Raw genomic sequence first — 19,176 nt, 5'->3', positions numbered from 1 at the left:
GCCATTCAGATAGAGGGTGTGGTTATGGAGCGGGTGCATGAAATCAAATTCCTTGGAGTTATTATTGATGATAGAATTACTTGGAACTCTCATATTAAATATGTAATCACTAAAATATCAAGAAGCATTTCAGTAATTTCAAAAGTAAAGCACATTTTAAATATCAAAGCTCTGCATACGTTATATTGTTCTCTGATCTTGCCCTATTTACATTATTGTTCAGTGGTATGGGGTAGTACTTATAAAAGCACATTAAAACCAATAGTAATGCTGCAAAAAAGAGCTATTCGATTAATTCATAAGGTTGGGTTTTTGGACCACACAAACTCATTATTTTTAAAATCTAAAATCATGAAGTTTTGTGACATAGTTGAGTTTCAAATAGTACAGATGCTATACAAAGTAAGGCACAAATTGTTACCAAGCCAAATACAAAGAAGGTTCCAGGAACGTACTGGTTATTATGAATTACGTGAAGAATTAAACTTTAGGATTCAGAAACATAGTACAACTTTGAAAAGTTTTAGCCCAACAGTTAATGGGGTTCAATTGTGGAATAATTTAGAGATGGAGATGAAAAGATGTCCAAACATCAATCTTTTCAAATATAAATACAAACAAAAGATTTTTGAAAAGTACAGAGAAGAAGAAATGAGTTGCCATTAGGGGTATTTCTAGCATTATCAGATACTGAAAGTGTGTATAATCCGTTTTTTTTTGTTGTTGTTGTTGTTGTTGTTTTTGTTTGTTTCTTTCTCTTTTTTGTTGTGGTTTCCTTGTTGTTGTTTTGTTGCTTTTACACTATGATTCTTTGTACTATTGTGAAATGAGTTTTTTATTGTATTAATTTGGGGTGTGGGCGCTTATAAGCTCTTTTGCTTCGGCCCACTCCTTTTGAGCAGAATGTTTACTGCTCAAATAAACTAATAAACTAAAAGGGGTGGTATAATGCCCTTTTCACAAGGTGTAAAATAAAAAGTCTTTGATGTCCCCAGAGTGTGTATGTAAAGTTTTAGCTCAAAATACCCCACAGATATTTTTATATGGCATGTTAAAATTGTCACTTTTTGAGGGTGAACAAAAAACGCACCATTTTTGAGTGTCCCTTTAAATGCAAATGAGCTGCTGCTCCTGGCAAACAGCTTGTGTCCTTTTACCTCACACAGGCATGCACTAAAAATTTCAAAAACTTTTAGCCTTTTATGTTCAAACCGGAGTCAGACAATGGTGGAGAGACTCAAGAAGAAGTGACAACATGTAGACAACATTTCTGAATGGTTAGTTGATGAATTTATGTAGCTGATGTGTAGTTATCTTCTAGTCACTGATTAGCATATTCTATCATCATAATCTATAAATCGTGTTCTGGGGCGGGGTTTATGTAAATTTTAGGGTTTGTGATGTCACTAACCCGGGAGGAATGTCATGTAGTCCCTACCAGCCATCTGTTGTAGTCCTTAAAAAGCAATTTCTTTAAAAGAAAATGTCTCCCTTTGCTTTGAACTTTGAGCATTGTAACTTTGCAGATGTTGTTTATGCTCAAACAGCAACATTACACACTAACTAAAGTTAGAAAAGTGAAATCATAATCAACCACCCCTTTTAGGGTTAACTGTTGGAAACGGAGCATAAAAGTGGACTTTAAAGGGGGGGTGAAATGCTATTTCATGCATACTGAGTTTTTTACACTGGTAAAGAGTTGGATTCCCATGCTAAACATGGACAAAGTTTCAAAAACTAAGTTGTACGTTTGAAGGAGTATTTTTGTTCCAAAAATACTCCTTCCGGTTTGTCACAAGTTTCGGAAAGTTTTTTTCGAGTATGGCTCTGTCTTACGTAAGATAGAGCGGAATTTCCTTATATGGGTCCTAAGGGCACTTCTCCGGTAAGATCGCGGGCGCGCGCGCACTCGTAGACTAGAGCAAGAGAGTGAAAGCAGTTCGCCATCAAAGCGCCCTGCCCGGCTTTTGGGAAGTCAATGTCACCAAAGAAGTGTGTTTTTGGTTGCCAGGGCAAGACAACCCTGCACAGATTCCCAAAGAACCCAGCGTTAAGGAACCCGTGGATGGAGTTTGTGTTCCCGAGCATAAACGGAGTTGTGTAAGACTGTTGTTCCCTGCATTTCGACGATGATTGTTTTATAAACAAAGATCGACGGATTTGCAGATCGTCTAATGCTTAAGGATCGAGCAGTCACAATGATAAAGGTTCGCGGTCGTGCGTTGGAACGGTGAGTAAAACTGTTGAACAAATGTCTCTGTGTGTTGTTAGCTAGGCGGGTAAGCACAGCTAAGCTTCGCCCACACGGCCCGCCCCCAGCCGCTCGTTTTTTTCCGGAAAGACTCGGTACAGCCTATCTTTCAATTAAAAATATAATAAAACAAAAGACTTTTTGGAGATATGAAGGATGCAATATTACTCTATAGGTACTCAAGATTAACAGGAGATTGAGTGAAAATGAGCATTTCACCCCCCCTTTAAAGATTTCTTATCCTGTTGCGCCCTCTATAGGCCATGATCAGTGACTAGTCGACGTCAAGCTTAAAGCGTCATGGCAGAGCATTAAAGTTGACCAGTCTGTGCAAATTATAGAATGTTCTATTGCCTTTTTGTATGTTTAATTTGATAATTTTCATTGTGAAAATGAGATTTGTGCTACATTTCAGTTCTGTGAATTTAGCTGGGAAATTATGTTACACTGCATAGAATACAAAACATACTATTTAAAAGTTTGGAGTCAGTAAGATTTTTTATTTTTATTTATTTTATTTAGAAAGGATGCATCAATTGGCTCAATAGTGACAGTAAAGACATTTATTAAGTTACAAAAGATTGAAAATAAATGATTTTCTGGTAACACTTTACAATAAGGTTAATTATTTAACATTAGTTAAATACCTTAGTTAACATGAACTAAGAATGAACAATATTTCTACAGCATTTATCAATCTTAGTTAATATTAATTTCAACGTTTACTAATACATTATTAAAATCAAAGGTTGTATTTGTTAACATTAGTTAATGCATTGTGAATTAACATGTATAAACAATGTACAGCTGTATTTTTTATTTACGAACATTAACAAAGATTAACTAATACAGTAACAAATGTTCTGCTCATTGTTAGTTCTTGTTAGTTAATACATGAACTAATGTTAACTAATGAATCTTATAAAGTGTTACCGATTTTCTTTTGAACTTTCTATTCATTAAAGAATCCTGAAAAAAATGTATCATGGTTTTCAAAAATATTAAGCTGCACAACTGTTATCAATGCTGACAGTAATAAGAAAAATTTCTTGAGCACCAAATCAGCATATTTAACAATATTACTGTTTTACCAAAGTTTTGCATAAAGACTTTCAAAAACATATTTTCTTTTACAGACTCCAAACTTTTGAACAGCAGTGTCATTTCTGATTGTTTTCTGTCCTTTTGATGTTAAATATGACCCATACATTTCTTCATGAGATTCATTCAATGTAGGCCTAAATAATAAATACAATAAACACACATGAGAGTTAGAACGGAGAGCTATAAGTGCAGTGAATGTGTGTAAGGCTTACGCTCTTGGAAGGTAGTGAAGAGTATACGGAAGCGGCTCTTTCGGCTGCCCTCGTCGGCCCACATGCGAACCACTCCCAGCGCGGTCACCAGCATGACGTCGTTGGCCACCGTGCTGCAAAACTTATTCCTCAAGTCTTCCACCGAGCTGCTGCCGTCGTACACCGCCACAAAATTACGTTTACACTCATTGGAGTTCTGCATCTCGTAGTCTAGGAAACGCAAGTAGATCTAAGAGAGAGGGGAACAGAGCAAAAACACAGACTCTTACATCCATTGGAAATCTATTACTTATAACAGACTGGGATTTCCACAGAGGAAATTGACACTTCTGTCAAAATAATCTTTTTATTTCGGCAGTTTCAACACATCCATCCCAGATGTCATATCAGTCTAGATCACCTGGTAAACTGTGTTTGCTTTAATAACAGAAGTCTGTGGTCAGAAAAGCCTCAGATTGATGATAATTGCACAGATAGATCAAAAACGAGAACACAAAAGGTTACGTTTGAAATTCAACTTGAACACAAAATTGAGAGGTTTCAAAAAGTTGCAATGATGAGCTCTCGAAGAACGGCAATAACCTGCACATCTACTCATGCCAGCTCCTTTGGGCTCTCTAAAAACCAGGGAGGTGTTAGAATGAACCATCTGTTCTCCTCTCGCCCAATCTAACCCTAATCAAGCTTACTTCACACCTCTCCTCAACCAGACTCCCATTTTCACTGTTTGAAATATTAGAAAATTCTGTCATCATTTACTCACCCTCATGTCTTTCCAAACCTGCATGACTTTCTTTCTTCAGTGAAACATAAAAGGTGAGTTTTTGATGAATATCCAAAATAGTTTCATAAAAGTGTTTCATATGATTTGTGTCATTGCTATTACTACTATAAGTCAGCATGAAATAGAAAATGATCATATCTGTTCTCTAAATGCATATTATTGATCTAATTGTGAATGATTTACCCATGCATATGTTTAACATTTAAAAATATTGTAATTTTTTATCAAAATATCATCCAATCATCTAGTCCACTTAAACCCCGCCCCTTTCTTAAAATTGACTGCAAGCTCACATTCAGATCTGCCTTCATCCAATCAACAACCGATGCACTGTAAAAAATTAAAAAGTTGCTGCCTTAAATGTTTAAGTACAATCAATTTGGATGTTTAAGTTATTTCAACTTAAATTACATTAAAGTGACTTAATAAATTGAGTTGAATCTTGTATAACATTGCATATAAAATTGCATAACATATTTTGATGAGTTAAAGCAATGTAAAAACATATGTTGTCATACCTTTTTGATTATATAATTTTTTTACAGTGTGGATAGAAACCCATTTTTTTTTTCTTTTTTAATAATCTGTTTCACTTGGATGTGTGTTACAGTATGAAATAAAAGATCGAAGTCGCTACTTCGGTTACATCCTGGCATTAAGGTATACAATAACTTTGTGTAACCACAGTTCATGATAGTAGATAGAATCCATTAAGTTGTCGACTTTTTTTTTATCATTCTTTTATTTAGATTTTGTCAATGAATCAGTTGACTGTTCACAAAACCAGTCTGAATGAATCATTCACAAATCAATTGGATTCTTTTCTCAACTCACTGATTTGGTCATAATGGTTAACAGGTCACTGAAGGAAAAGTCTATCAGTGAAAAACCAGTTAAATTTCCATCTCTTCCAGGGCAATCATATGTCTTCAGAAGATCCAAACGGCTAACTTTTCTGATACTTTTCTGATGGTTTTGCATTCTTTTTGTAATCTCTAATTTCCATTCATTGTAATTGCATTGAAAAAAGAGAGCACAACATTCTTCAAAATTTCTCTTTTTGTTTCACAGAAAGTCAGTCAAACAGTTTTGGAACAACATGAGGGAGAGTAAATGACAGAGTTTTAATTTTAGGTATACAGTACTATTTCAAATACACTGCTAGAACAACCCTCACCATGATAAACCAAGTAACATCAAGTAGAATCAAACCATCCAAACATTAGTACAGAATGTTCTCCTTTTAGCAGGTAGAGTTTGCACTATAAAGCGAGGTGATTTTACATTTAATGAGCACTTGGTGTTCCATTATGACAAGTAAATGAAGCACCCCAGTTCACGCACTGGGTAAAAGCTCATGTGTTACTCAACAGCTCAGTAAATCTTCTCACTGTTATAGCATTTCATTCAACACATTTTACACTTTTATAGGGGGACTATATATCGATGTGTCATACCAGTGACATTGGTTGGTTTGTCCTTGCCACCCACAATATGCTCACACCTACAATATAAGTAATGAACTAGTGACACCGTAGTCTTTCTGGAATGCTGCGGTGTATACAATCTCTCATCATCAGCAAAAAAGCATGGGGCGTCACTTATAGCCATACTGTACATAAACCCCACTCACTCACATCTGGACAAATGAAACATAAAGAATGAGGGTTTCCAATATCCACAGAGAATCACATGAAGACGAAAGGAGACTCACTACCATATGTGCCAGCTTGTTAGCACTTTTTAGTCACAATTCACTAGGAGGAATATCATCAATGTGTGAGACAGAAATGAGACTGAATTGATTTCAGAAAGTTGCCTAGATAAGATCAGTAAATGAAGCATTAGGGAACCTGACTGGATATTACACTCTTAATAATCTAACAACCTTAGGGCAGCTGAAAGAAAAATCCAGACACTGATGCTGAAAGTGCATCCACTGACTACTGAATAGCCAATCACTAACAGTGCCTTATAAACCCTAAGGTAGAGGAATGTATAATGTGATAAAAGCAAATATTTAATCAAAAGATTTGGGCGGTCCTCAGATCAGTCACAGTAGTCTTATCATTGCACCCTAATTAGTGGTGCTTGCTTTTAATTTTTATCTTTTCAACCCCAAACGTTTGACATAAAACTCATCCAACACCATCTGCGCTACTAACTGAATAATATGAGTAGGCTACTTGTGCTGAACGAGGAAAAGTGTGCTTTTAAGTGATCAGACATATGGTTTCTTTATGACAAAAACAAACAAAACAAAAACAAACAAAATGATCAAGTTATGACCACAGTCAAACCAACATTTATTCAGACACCAGCTATAACACTATAGTTAATTTATGTAAGTGAGGATAGCAAAATAAAGTAAACTGTGACATATTATACCCAAAGATTCTTCATACAGTGGACTACCAGTAAAATGTATAAAAATCTGGGACCAAAAATTATTCAGACACTTTGACCTAGCCATGTTTTGCCATGCGACCTTTTAACACCACAGACTGACCAAAATTAAGCATTGCTTGGTAATTGGTTGCCCTAAATAGATATTATTTTATTGTGCACTTAAATTTAACAGCCAACAGCTATTCAACCTAATTCATTTGTGAGACAGTCTAAGTACATTTACATGACAATGATATGCTTAAAACGGAGAAGTTTTCCTTTGAGTTTTTCCGCGTACAGACGACCCAATTGTCGAAATGATCCCCATTCACATGGATCCGCGAAAAAGGCTAAAAACAGTGTATTCTGCTGCCAGGCCATTAGATGCCGATGAAACACAATAGACTGAACACGTAATAAGTGCACTACGTCATCGTCTTCAGAGATTCGCGTTTTTGTTGTTTACACAGAGACCATTTTCAAAAACTTGCACTTTGAAACCCGTTTTCAAAACTTTGCGTTTTCAGGCACCCAGAACGCCATTGTCATGTAAATAAACGGCCGAAATGCATAAAAAGTTTTACGTTTTTAGTTGAAAACGGTGTCGTGTAAACAGCACCTAACGGCCAAAACTAGATGGCCAAAACCAGTGAAACATCAACTGAGGCTATGTTTACACGGAAACGATCTGAAGAGAAAATGCAAAAGTGGCGTTGCGTTATCACTTTTTATTCTGCGTTTAGACGAGCGTTATGGGGAGGAAATCCGCATGCATATGGTGACGCAAAAGTGTGTGAAATTCGATGTAGTATGCACTCCAGGCGGCTAGGTGGCAATGCGAAGCACTGCCACACAACAACACCAAGTCCATGCGCCTGCGTACAACCAGAGAATGTCTAATAAGGCGAGAAGTTTCACTCTCAGTAAACTTCCGGCTTCTGAACTGGTTGCAGTTCCACTCTGATTCCATATGAGGGCGCTCACAGGACGAGTGCAGAATGAATGGAGGTCTATGGCAGTATACCCCTCAAAATCCACTTTTCTCAGGATATAATTTTTTGTCTAGTAATTTCAATGTTGTATTCGAAAGGAGATGCAAAGAAATTACACATTGCTGTGTGTTAGATTTTTTAGAGTCACTTATTTGCTTTAAAAAGTTTTTTAAAGTGTCAATGACGTCATACACAGCGTACGACCAGAGATACTGCTTTACGGCAATCCTTCAGTCACTTTGGTGCTTTCGCGCTCTGCACTTTCTTTTCTCTCGAGGCATCAACAACACAGCTGACATAGGTAAATACACGTGCTAGAAGAGTTTTTGTTTTGTTCGTTTTTGGTCCTGCTTCGGATGCCACGATGCCATCAAGCGGTATCTCTGGTCGTAATCAGTCCTTCACTGACCAATCAGCATTCATTAGCAGAATGCTAGCGTGTTATGGGCAACAACAACTCAACCTGTAAGAAATCGAAAGGACATAAGTACTCGTTCATTCAACTTTCGACCTATAACCCATGTTGAACTTGCAAAACCTATAATCAAATCTGAGATTTCTCAACGGCAGTCGGGTGAAAGAGACAAATTTAGCCGTCTAGCCCCATAGACTCCCATTCATTTTGCACTCATGGGCGATCGCCCCCAGTGGAACTCTGGTGGAACTACAGCCAATATTCGGTACAATAGGACTTAATAGGGAGTGGGAAGGCTCTCCGTAGACGGGCTCTGGTACAACCTTCCTTCTACTTCTCTTCCTAGTAGCGCAAAATCAAAACACAACTAATTAACAATTAATGCGCCTTCTCTGATCAGTAATACTATCTGAGAATATTTCGTACAACTGCTGAAAAGACTCTTGTATGTTTATCAGAGCTGCTAGGGCAACTTGAAGGTCTGACGTATGGAAATAATCCAACATGTTTGTTGTTATTTTCCTATACTGGCGCATGTCTGTGACGTAAACGCGTACTCGACGAGAGCCACCATGAGCAGACTGGTGCCTTCACTGTCTAGCAGACTTTTGCATTTTTACCCTTTAGACGGGAACGCGACGGTGGAGCGTTTTTAAGATTTCCACTCTGGAGGGTGGTTTCACTTTTTTGCGTTTTTAAGCCCCAAAAACGCCGTCGCCGTCTAAACGAAAGGCACATCTGATAAAATATTTTTACGTTTTCACCCGCGAGCAAACGGCTCTCGTGTAAACGGCCTGATTTGTTCTTGTCATATTTTATTACCATTTTCTAAACTGTAGCGAATAAACTGTGACAATGTGAGAAATATTGAAGGTGTCTGAATACATTTTGGTTTGACTGTGTATATACAGTATATATACCCCCCAAATATATATTAATTTTTTTTAATTATCATATATATATATATATATATATATATATATATATATATATATATATATATATATACTGGTAATGGTGTCTGGCCAGCTTCAACATTGCATTGTGAGTATTGCATGAGAACACACCACTCACATTTATTGAGAAAACGCAAAGCTGTAGCCTTTAAAAAGTAAATCTATAAAAAATGATCTGTGAATCAGTGAAAAAAGACTATATGAATTAAAACCTCCTGCACCACCTCCATCTGAAACAAGCCCTCTCCAGACTAAGAAGCAGGCTTGAATGTTTGAGTACAGTCTAATTACCCAGTAGAATAATTGTATCTCAATAACTCAGCTTTGTTCTCCTATCGCTCCTCTGGAAAAAAAAATTAGCCAGGGCTGCCTGACATCGAGACACCAACCTCTGGCCAGTTGGGGACTGCAGTCTCTTCAGGGCATGTGAATGTGTTTGAGGTGCTGTTCACATCCCCCACTACGCTGACTTATTAGTCTGCATCTGCTGACGTTCCCACCGGAGCGGAGAGGACAATCAGAGGACCGGCTGCAGCCCAGAAATGCATGTGTGGATGAATTGCTGCGAACACATGATGATATAATACACCCCACCCCCTTTTCTTTTCCTATCCGTCAGTAAATCAAATAAGAAACTAAAAGATGAGATGTACAGTACATGTCTGGGAGGTTTAACAGTTGTGGACTTAATTGGATAAGATATATGAAAGCCTGCGAGAGATGTGGGGAGGAAAGTCATTTGAGGAACAGTAGCTGGTGTCTAGAGGAAGACACAACGCTTTCCCTGGCTGCCATCTGTGCTCCAAACAATCATTCCTGAGAGATTTCAGAGCCAGACAAACATGACACTGATTTAGAGCTGCTACAGAAAATGATTCCAATGAAATTGACAATATTACACTTGTATGGAGATGACGTGAAGTTATATGCACATTTCGAGAGACGTTAGGAACAGGAGGACAAAAGTCCTTTTAAGGCAAGTCAGTTCGTTCTTAGGTAAAAGGCATACAATAAGAAGTTTTGCTGAAATGTTATAAACATTTGAAAAATACTGACCCCTTGACTGCGTGTCAAGGTCAATTAGTCTCTAAAAATATCAGATCATTTGAACTTTGTATGACAGGGTTGTGAAATGTCATGTGAAATGTCAATGTCAATAGCATTCATGAATTAATCCTCTATATAATACATTAAAAATACATTTTACCTTAAAAAATGTGCAAAAATACATAAAATATTTATATATTATAAAAACATACATTCCCATTTAACAGTTTGGGGTTGGTAAGATTTTTAATGTTTTGAAAAGATGTCTTTTACCCACACACACACACACACACCAAAAATTGCATTTATTTGATGACATTGTTTTTATATAAAATAACTGTTTACTATTTGAATATATTATAAAATATAATTTATTCCTGAGATGGAAAGTTGTATTTTCAGCATCATTACTCCAGTCTTCAGTGTCACATGATCTTTCAGAAATCAGTTTAATATGATGATTTGCTGCTCAAGAAACATTTCTTAAGTAAGAGCTCTAAGGCAGCTGTTCTTTCTTTGGACGCTGAAAAGGCCTTCGATCGAATAGAATGGAGTTATATGTTTTCTGTGCTGGATCGGTTTGGCTTTGGTGAGAATTACAAACGAATCATAAAAATGCTTTATTTTTCTCCTAAATCTGCAATGCTCACTAATTCGGATAGGTCTGCTTTCTTTCCTCTTCAGCGAGGTACACGGCAGGGCTGTTGTCTAAGCCCATTGTTATTTGATCTAGCTTTAGAAACACCCTGGCCATCCATCTTCGTAATCATTCTGAGATCAGGGGTATACCATGTGGTCATTCTGAGGTTAAACGTTCCTTATATGCAGACGGCCTGCTTTTATATTTGAGTGATCCTTCTTCTGCTTTGTCATTTTTAACGGAATCACTTGAGGTTTTTGGCTCTTTTTCTGATAATTAGGAGAAGAGTGTTTTCATGCCCTTGGGTGAAGGGTTGGATGCTCAGTTTCAGAGGTCATTACCCTTTAGAGTAAAGGCCCGTCCACATCAAGGACGATAACTATAAAGATAACGATAAAGATATATTTCTAAAAATCGTTCTCCATATTAAAGAATAACAGAGTTCACACCACAACTATAACGATAAAGAAATGAGGAACGATATCGTTGGAATGACTTTCAGAACGATTTTTTCCCAGCTGTCAAACGATAAAACACTGACAGCCAATCAGAATCCATTCTAGCAGGTCATCCATTTTCACTGGATGCGCACGGGTGCGCGCATGGTTAGAATAAAAAGAACGTTATCGGTCGTTGGTGTGGACGCATATATAGTTATCTTTATCGTTATCTTTATAGTTATCGTGCTTGGTGTGAACGGGCCTTAACAGAGGATTATTTCACTTATTTAGGGTTAATCATTCCGAAAAAATGTAAACAAATTTTCACTCTAAATTTTGCAGAAGCCATAAATAAGTTAAAAATATCTATTGATAAATGGAGGGTGCTTCCGTTATCTTTAATTGGTCGGGTCAATGCTATTAAAATGGTCTCTCTACCTCGCTTTGTTTATCTTTTTCAGAACCTGCCTATATATTTGCCACATTCTTTTTTTAAACAATTAGATTCTGTCATTTTGCCATTTATTTGGGGTTATAAAGCACATCGAATTTCTAAGGACCATTTGCAGAAGCCGAAAGAGTTGGGTGGTCTAGCGCTACCTGTTTTCCGTCATTATTATTGGGCTGCTAATGCCAGGGCTATGATGTTCTGGCGGCTTAGTGATCAAGCTGCTGATAAATTGATGGACACCCAACCCAGGTGGCTGTACATGGAGGCTCGGTCAGTTGTTGGTAGCTCTCTTGCTGCTATTCTTTTTTCGAACCCCGTGTCTTTAAAGAATTTACAATGTAAAAATGTGGTTGTGTTTAATTCCATTAGAATTTTAAATCAATTGAAGACTGTTTTGAATATTACGCGTCCTTCAGTGCACCAGTCCAATCATTTTTTGCCTGGCCAGTCAGATAAGGTATTTTCACTGTGGAGAAGCAAAGGACTGACCATGATTAAGGACTTCTATATTGATGGAAAATTTGCCACTTTCGAGCACTTGTATAAAACCTTTGATCTTTCCCAATCACAATTTTTCTGATATCTACAGGTGCACCACTACATTAAACATTCTTTCAGGAGTTGCCTCAAGATCATTATCTGTATGATCTTTTTGGTCAACCCCCTAATGCCAAACAGTTGGTGACACGGTTTGTTTCTTTGTTTGTATATCATTTTTCAGTCTCTTCAGATCACATCAAAGCATCATGGGAAAATGACACTGGAATTAATATCTCAAACGAGGTTTGGGAAGAAGGACTGAAGTGAATCCATACCTGTTCTGTTAATGCAAGATTACAACTTATTCAGTTTAAAGTGTTGCATAGATTACACTATACCAAATCTAAGCTTAATAAAATTTACCCTTCAGTTTCCCCGTTATGCGATAGATGCAAGAGCTCTGATGGGACGCATGCTCATACTTTTTGGTTTTGTCCTGAGATTTCTGAGTTTTGGAAGAATATTTTTCTGTGGTACTCAAACGTTGTTGGAGAAGATATGGGGTTAGCTTTGTTTGGATGTTCTGACCCTATTAGCATTGACACATTCACAGCAACTGTCTCTTATGTTTGGTATGGTGGTGGCTAAAAGGGTGATCTTGATGAACTGGAAGTCCACTGTACCACCCAGCTTTCATAAATGGCTGGCTGAAATGGTTGCTGCCCTCAAGCTCGAAAGGATTCGTTTTTCTAAAGTGGATGCTTCTAAAAAAATGTATAAAGTCTGGGGACCCTTCCTTAGGCATCTTTCTAAGAGTTGAAATATGTTTGAGCCTATATGTAATATGGATAACTTCTCTCTTTTATCTCTTCACTCCATTGTTAATGTTCTGTTTAAGTTTATGTATGGCTTTAAGGTGTAATTTCTCTTTCTATGTGGTGCGGGTTGGGTGGGGGTGTGTTTTTCCCCCCCTTTGTTTGTTTATTTTATGTATAACACACTTTTTGTATACATTTTGTGCAAAAAATCTAACATTATAAATATTTTTACAGTCACTTTTGATGAATTGAATACATACTTGCTACTGTCAATAATAATAATAATAATTTGTTACATTTATATAGTGCTTTTCAGGGTCCTCAAAGCGCTTCACATATGGAAGGGGGAATCTCCTCAACCACCACCAATGTGCAGCATCCACCTGGATGATACAACGGCAGCCATATTGTGCCAGAACGCCCACCACACACCAGCTTACTAGTGGAGGGGAGACAGTGATGAAGCCAATCAGTATATGGGGATGATTAGTAGGCCATGGACAGAGGCCAAGGGGCAAATTTGGCCAGGATGCCGGGGTTACACCCCTACTCTTTTTCGAAGGACATCCTGGGATTTTTAATGACCACAGAGAGTCAGGACCTCGGTTTAACGTCTCATCCAAAGGATGGTGCTTTTTTACAGTACAGTGTCCCCATCACTACACTGGGGTGTTAGGACCCACACAGACCACAGGGTGAGCACCCCCTGCTAGCCTCACTAACACCTCTTCCAGCAGCAACCTGGTTTTCTCAGGAGGTCTCCCATCCAGGTACTAACCAGGCCCAGCCCTGCTTAGCTTCAGTGAGCAACCAGTCTTGGGCTACAGGGTGATATGGCTGCTGGTAATCAATAAAAGTATTGATTTCATAAACAAACAAACCATCTTACTGAAACCAAACTTTTGAAAGATTCAAATTCATATCTAGATTCGGATTCAGATAAAAAAGGTGACTGTTTTTTTTTTTTTTTTAACTGAAAGGGGGGAATTCTATTCCATTCCTTGAGCGTCATGATTTCTTCCAATCATTTTTCTGTGAGTGGTCCATATCCTCTCCCTACTACCTCTGCTCACAGTCTGCTGAATAAATACTGGTTTATCAACACTCTCTGAAGTCTTCATAATAAGCATTGTGTACTGATTCATACAAATGCAATCATGAGTCATAGCGCTGAAATTTTTAGTCTCCCTTGAGCAGTGCTGGTGGATGATAAAAATGCTTGAATATCTGTGTGAAACGGACAAGGGCATATGCTTTTGATTTGTGCCTCTGGAAGGACATCAGATCCACAAAAATCAATTTCTGAAACAATAAATCATGTTAAACACAAATATTATCACCGAGCCATGGCAAAATACACATTTTGCTCTCCAGTCAACACTGCTATCTAATATAGGAAATGGAGACAATGTATTGTGTTTAGTCATATGCTACTGATCAGTTCCACAGGTAACTTGACGAATCAGGGCAAACCCAACTGTTCCAGCTGAAGTGTGTTTAGTTTTATTGATGATAAAATACTTTTCCTGCTTAATATGCAGGGCATATATATACTGTACATTTTTAAATAAATGTATATTTTTATTCAGCAAGGACATGTTAAATTGATCAAAAGTGACAAGAATATTAAGCAGAACACACCACACAACTGCTTATAATAATAAGTAAATTAGAATGATTTCTGAAGGATCATGTGACACTGAAGACTAGAGTAATGACTGTTGAAAAAATTTAAATATTAAAACATTTAGAAAACAGTTCTTTTAAATTGTAATAATATTCACAAATTTTTTTTATCAAATAAATGCAGCATTGGTGACCATAAGAGACCTTTAAACCCCAAACCTTTAATTGGTTAAGTGGGACAACGGTCAATTGTGCAGTTTGGAATATTACAAAAGAATATGAGACTATGCAGAGTTATGCAATTAACCAATCCGAATACATTAATACAGTAATAAATTAGCCTAATGAGGATGCATTTATTTTTTTCCCATTTGGATCAGAAAACAACATAATAAAAGGGGGTCTAAAAAGAGCAGTCCAATCTTTTTCACTGTTACTGTAACATAAAAATGGAAAAAGACTAAAGCATTAATGAGTATTTTGATACACTAAAAAATATGGATCCAAAATGGTTCTCACAGTGATCCCATTCAGTGAACAGTTCTTAAAATAACCATTTTTTTATTGTAAAGAACATTTAAAAAATCTAAAGACCCCTTTTCCATTATAAAGAATGTTTTGTGCAATGGAAAGGTTCTATGGATGCCGATAAAGAGCATAGTGAGACAAGGGCAGCTGTAAACTGCTCCATTGGTAACAGTGCCCCAATTATAAAACCAAATCTGACCCCAAATAAACTGGACTACCTGACTTTTTCCACATGAACACTTTTCCTTTGATTCTCATCTGCCATAGAAACAAAACAACGGCAGCCCTGCGAGAGCTCATTCTGCTGTATGTCATGCGCCCAAGAACTGCCACATTTTTATCCTCAACAGAATTCCACCTAACCGCATACAAATCCGCCCCGAGATGTTTTCACAACGGCCGCATAATGCAAACGACTGCAAAACAGGAATCCAAATGTTGAAGTGCTAGGCGGTTACTGCACAGCTTGAGGCAGATACAAGCTGTCATGTGTCAGAAATGTGGCAGGCTGGGTAACACAACGACAACAGGGAAACAACTGGAGAGTTATTAGACGAGAGCAGGGGAAGTTGGGGCAGGGTCTGACTGCGGGGGACTGACCTTGGAACGAGGAGGGGCACGGATGTACCACTTGCAGTCCACTGCCTCTGTCTGCAAGGCTTTGCCGTCTTTGGTGATCTGCTGCGATTCAATGATGCCTTCAGGTCCTCCCATCTCAAACTCACAAACTGTAGTGGAGGAGACATAAGAAGACAGATTACGGAAAATGAAAAGCCATAGATATATTCATATGTAGGGTGCTTAAATGAATGAATAATACCCACAGGGAAGAGGTTTGGGGACTCCTACGTCTTTAAAGTCAGGATCTGAAAAAAAGAAGAAGCAAGAAAATAGGATAAAAATATAATTCAGATGACTGATAAATGTTGTGCTGTGTTATATCAACTGAACCATTTAATGTACAATCAATGTGTACGTTGAGATTGATCAATAAGATATGTGATCTGTTTAATAGTTTTTGAAATCTCGCATTTGACGTTTCAAAAATGATGCAGAGTTGCAGTTTGAACAGGAAGGCAAGTGGAATGAACAGGAAGGAAGCTTTCAATAAACAGAGATTAGACCGCTCATTTAGCAATATCTTCCAGTATATTTTTCATTTCACTGCTCTATAGTAGCCTGGTAATACCAAACTCTGCTACTTCGCTTTGCTTCGTAGACAGAGTCTGGAATGGCATAATAGAGAAGTGTTTTCTCTCTCGCGGGGGGTCGCTTGTCTGAAGTTTAAAATCATTGGTTACCCGTAAGCCAATCACATGACGTTTGGTTATGGCATGTGTTATGCGCATGCTCAGCCGCATCTAACTTCCACTGTAAACACATGTATGATGCGAAAACAAAACCATCGAGTAAACATGGCTGTGAACGACTTTTGCAGATTATGTGAAGTAAATCTACGCATCCACGGTACAATCAGCGTCTACGTCACGGTTCTCAGCCCGCCTTCTGTTCGTTGATTGGCCCGGCCGTCCGAAGGCCGCTGGAAAACTGAAAGATAGGCTGCTATCTCAGACTGACTACAGAAGCGAAATGAAATTGAGCGGAAGTAGGAAGTCTGACGTAGTCAGGCTAGCTCTATAGAGGCTTGTGAAAAAATTTAGACATGTTTGGCAAGCTGTCCATAATGGAGGGGCTTTGAAACCACCTATAGAGAAAACGGTGTAGTATTGGTTAAATACCTGAAACAAAGTTAGTGGTTAACAGAAGCTCAAGTTTTATTGTACAAATGTGAAGGAATTTCAATTAATCATAACTAACATTTCTTTTTCAATTGGCATTTATATGCTTTTGAAAACTAAATGTCTCCAACACTTGGGTGAGAGTGTGTCTGAATAAGTGTCTGGGTTTGCATGTGATCAATAATGCTCTCGAGACCAAGACCAACACTAACTCACACTCTTGCAAACTATTCTAACTCAAACTTTCCAATTTGTAGATTTCAAATAAAGAGTTGTCGGAAACTTAATCATGGTGATGTTTAAGAAATGCATCCGTGGTATAGTTTGTTTATAGCCTAACCTATAGCTTTTGTGGTGACTGTATTTAGGCTTCAAAATTAAGTTTATTTGTGAATATGATCTTGATTAACAAAACGTGCACGAATCTTAATTGGAAAATCCTATTGAGTTTTTAGAGAGAGAGAGAACCAGGGTGATGTAAGCTTTCAGGTTGGCCTGAAAAAATGTACCCTGCACCACTTTAAAAAAAAAAATGCTTCAGTCTAAACAAATAATAATGGAAAGCCATAATCTAAATTGTATTGATCCAACCTGTTGTTCTTAAATAACATTAAACGTTAAAGAACAATTTAGACTTTAACCTGCTGTGGAGCATCATTATGTAACCGTACATTCAGTGAAATCTCCTCATTTCCCAGTGGACTCAATTCTTCTCCTAGTTGAATTTCTTTGTTTTCAAATTCACTTTAATTTAAAAAAGTACATAGCCTATTCAAGTCTCTGAAGAACCACATTTATTGCAAATATCACACTCAGTCTAACAATAGTGGTTAAGAGCAGAATAATGTGTAAGACATTATTGTATATCCAACAATATAGTCTCATATAGCCAAACTTTTAAAAAAAAGTGGTCTTCACTGCAACTTATTCTGATCAAGAACCGCCCACTTAAACCATCCAATTGACATTTAAAGCAACCAATCACTGTTAGTTTTGTTTTTAAGTGCAATTAAGGGTACATTGTAGAAACAATGTAATGACAAAGGGAAATGTTTAGATCCCAAAGTAATAAGGACTGATTATTTTACTGACATAACTCTGAAAGCAATGCAAAATACTAGGCCTGGGAATACAGCTTTTCTGGTTAGATCTGATTCAATTTAGATTCAGATTCCAGACGCAAACTGATAACTCTACATTTTTTAATTAACTAAAAAGATTGCATTTTTTCTGCAATAAGAATCAGATGTTCTGTGGGATGCTTCAATACAGCCCTACTCTTTATCCTAACATAAATGAGCATAGTCTATCAGAAGCGGCATTTTGCTATGCAGAACTAATAGGTGGGCAGTTTAATTACTCTCACCCCTCTGTGATTAGATCGGCTTATATTTAGTATGGGTGATATTTCGCTCTGTGATCCCACCGTTCACTCTGATATCCATACATGGACAGAGACGTTGGCATTAAAAGAAGCGAATCTCATTGAAGATGACTTCTCTTAGAAAAGACACACATGTATACACATACACATACAAACACACAAAAGTCTGCACCCATTAAGGGAGGATTGCATTGTACCTCAGTTATCTTTATATGAGAGACTGATTGATTTGTGGATTGATCTGGTGAAAAATCCTGATTTATTTCTCTCATTCTCATTTCACCCTCCTGTGAGCACTTATGTGGGTCACTGTGTGTGATCGCAGAGGACACCCATCACTATTATGACATATTCACTCCTATTTTGGAACACGGACATGTGGTTCCTGGCAATATGAGACTGTAGGATATGCAGCAAGACATTTAAGCTATTTATTTATTTATTACAAGTCCACTTATAATGTGAGTCAAGGTTTCTTACAGCAAAAACAGTTCTAATTTAGTTGCATTACCACCTTGATCTCTGTTGTGATTGGCTAATCTTTGCGTGCCAGAGTTGCCCACATTGTCTTTATTAATTTGGGGTCAAGGGGTCAAGGTGGTTAGCAAGCAAATTTATCGTTAAGGTTCTGTGCAACCCATCTTTGTTTAACATTTCACACATTACACATGTTGCTCAACATCTACACTGAGGATTCAGATCAGGCCTTGAGGAGAAAAGAAATAAGAAAGATTACATTACAGAAATAGGGTATTGGAAGAAAGAGCGAGTGTGTGTGAGAGAATCGCCATATCAAAAGAGATTAATTGGCCGAAATAAGATAAAATGGCAGATTAAAGAACAGAACAGTGTGGAAACTGGAACTGGGTTCTGCCACTTACATTCAAAACTTGACTTATTGCTCTCAATCAGTGTACAGTA

The 19,176-nt window shown here is 37.5% G+C and overlaps 1 protein-coding gene across 1 annotated transcript in view; it reads right to left on the bottom strand.

Moving 5' to 3' along the window:
- The window catches only part of neto1l (neuropilin (NRP) and tolloid (TLL)-like 1, like), a gene marked incomplete at its 5' end in the record, with an annotated part of 116,621 nt that overhangs the window by 13,128 nt on the left and 84,317 nt on the right, over positions 1-19,176 (bottom strand). The window contains 3 exons of the mRNA XM_081352588.1: positions 3,568-3,796; positions 15,733-15,860; positions 15,957-15,998. Coding sequence (XP_081208714.1) covers positions 3,568-3,796; positions 15,733-15,860; positions 15,957-15,998 — 399 coding nt within the window. The remainder of the gene's footprint in view (positions 1-3,567; positions 3,797-15,732; positions 15,861-15,956; positions 15,999-19,176) is intronic.

The sequence above is a fragment of the Scardinius erythrophthalmus genome (genome assembly GCF_964197995.2).
Source record: "Scardinius erythrophthalmus genome assembly, chromosome: 22".
Lineage (NCBI taxonomy): Eukaryota > Metazoa > Chordata > Actinopteri > Cypriniformes > Leuciscidae > Scardinius > Scardinius erythrophthalmus.
The sequence above is the reverse complement of the archived record's forward strand: the minus strand, read 5'-3'. Positions and strand labels throughout refer to the sequence as shown.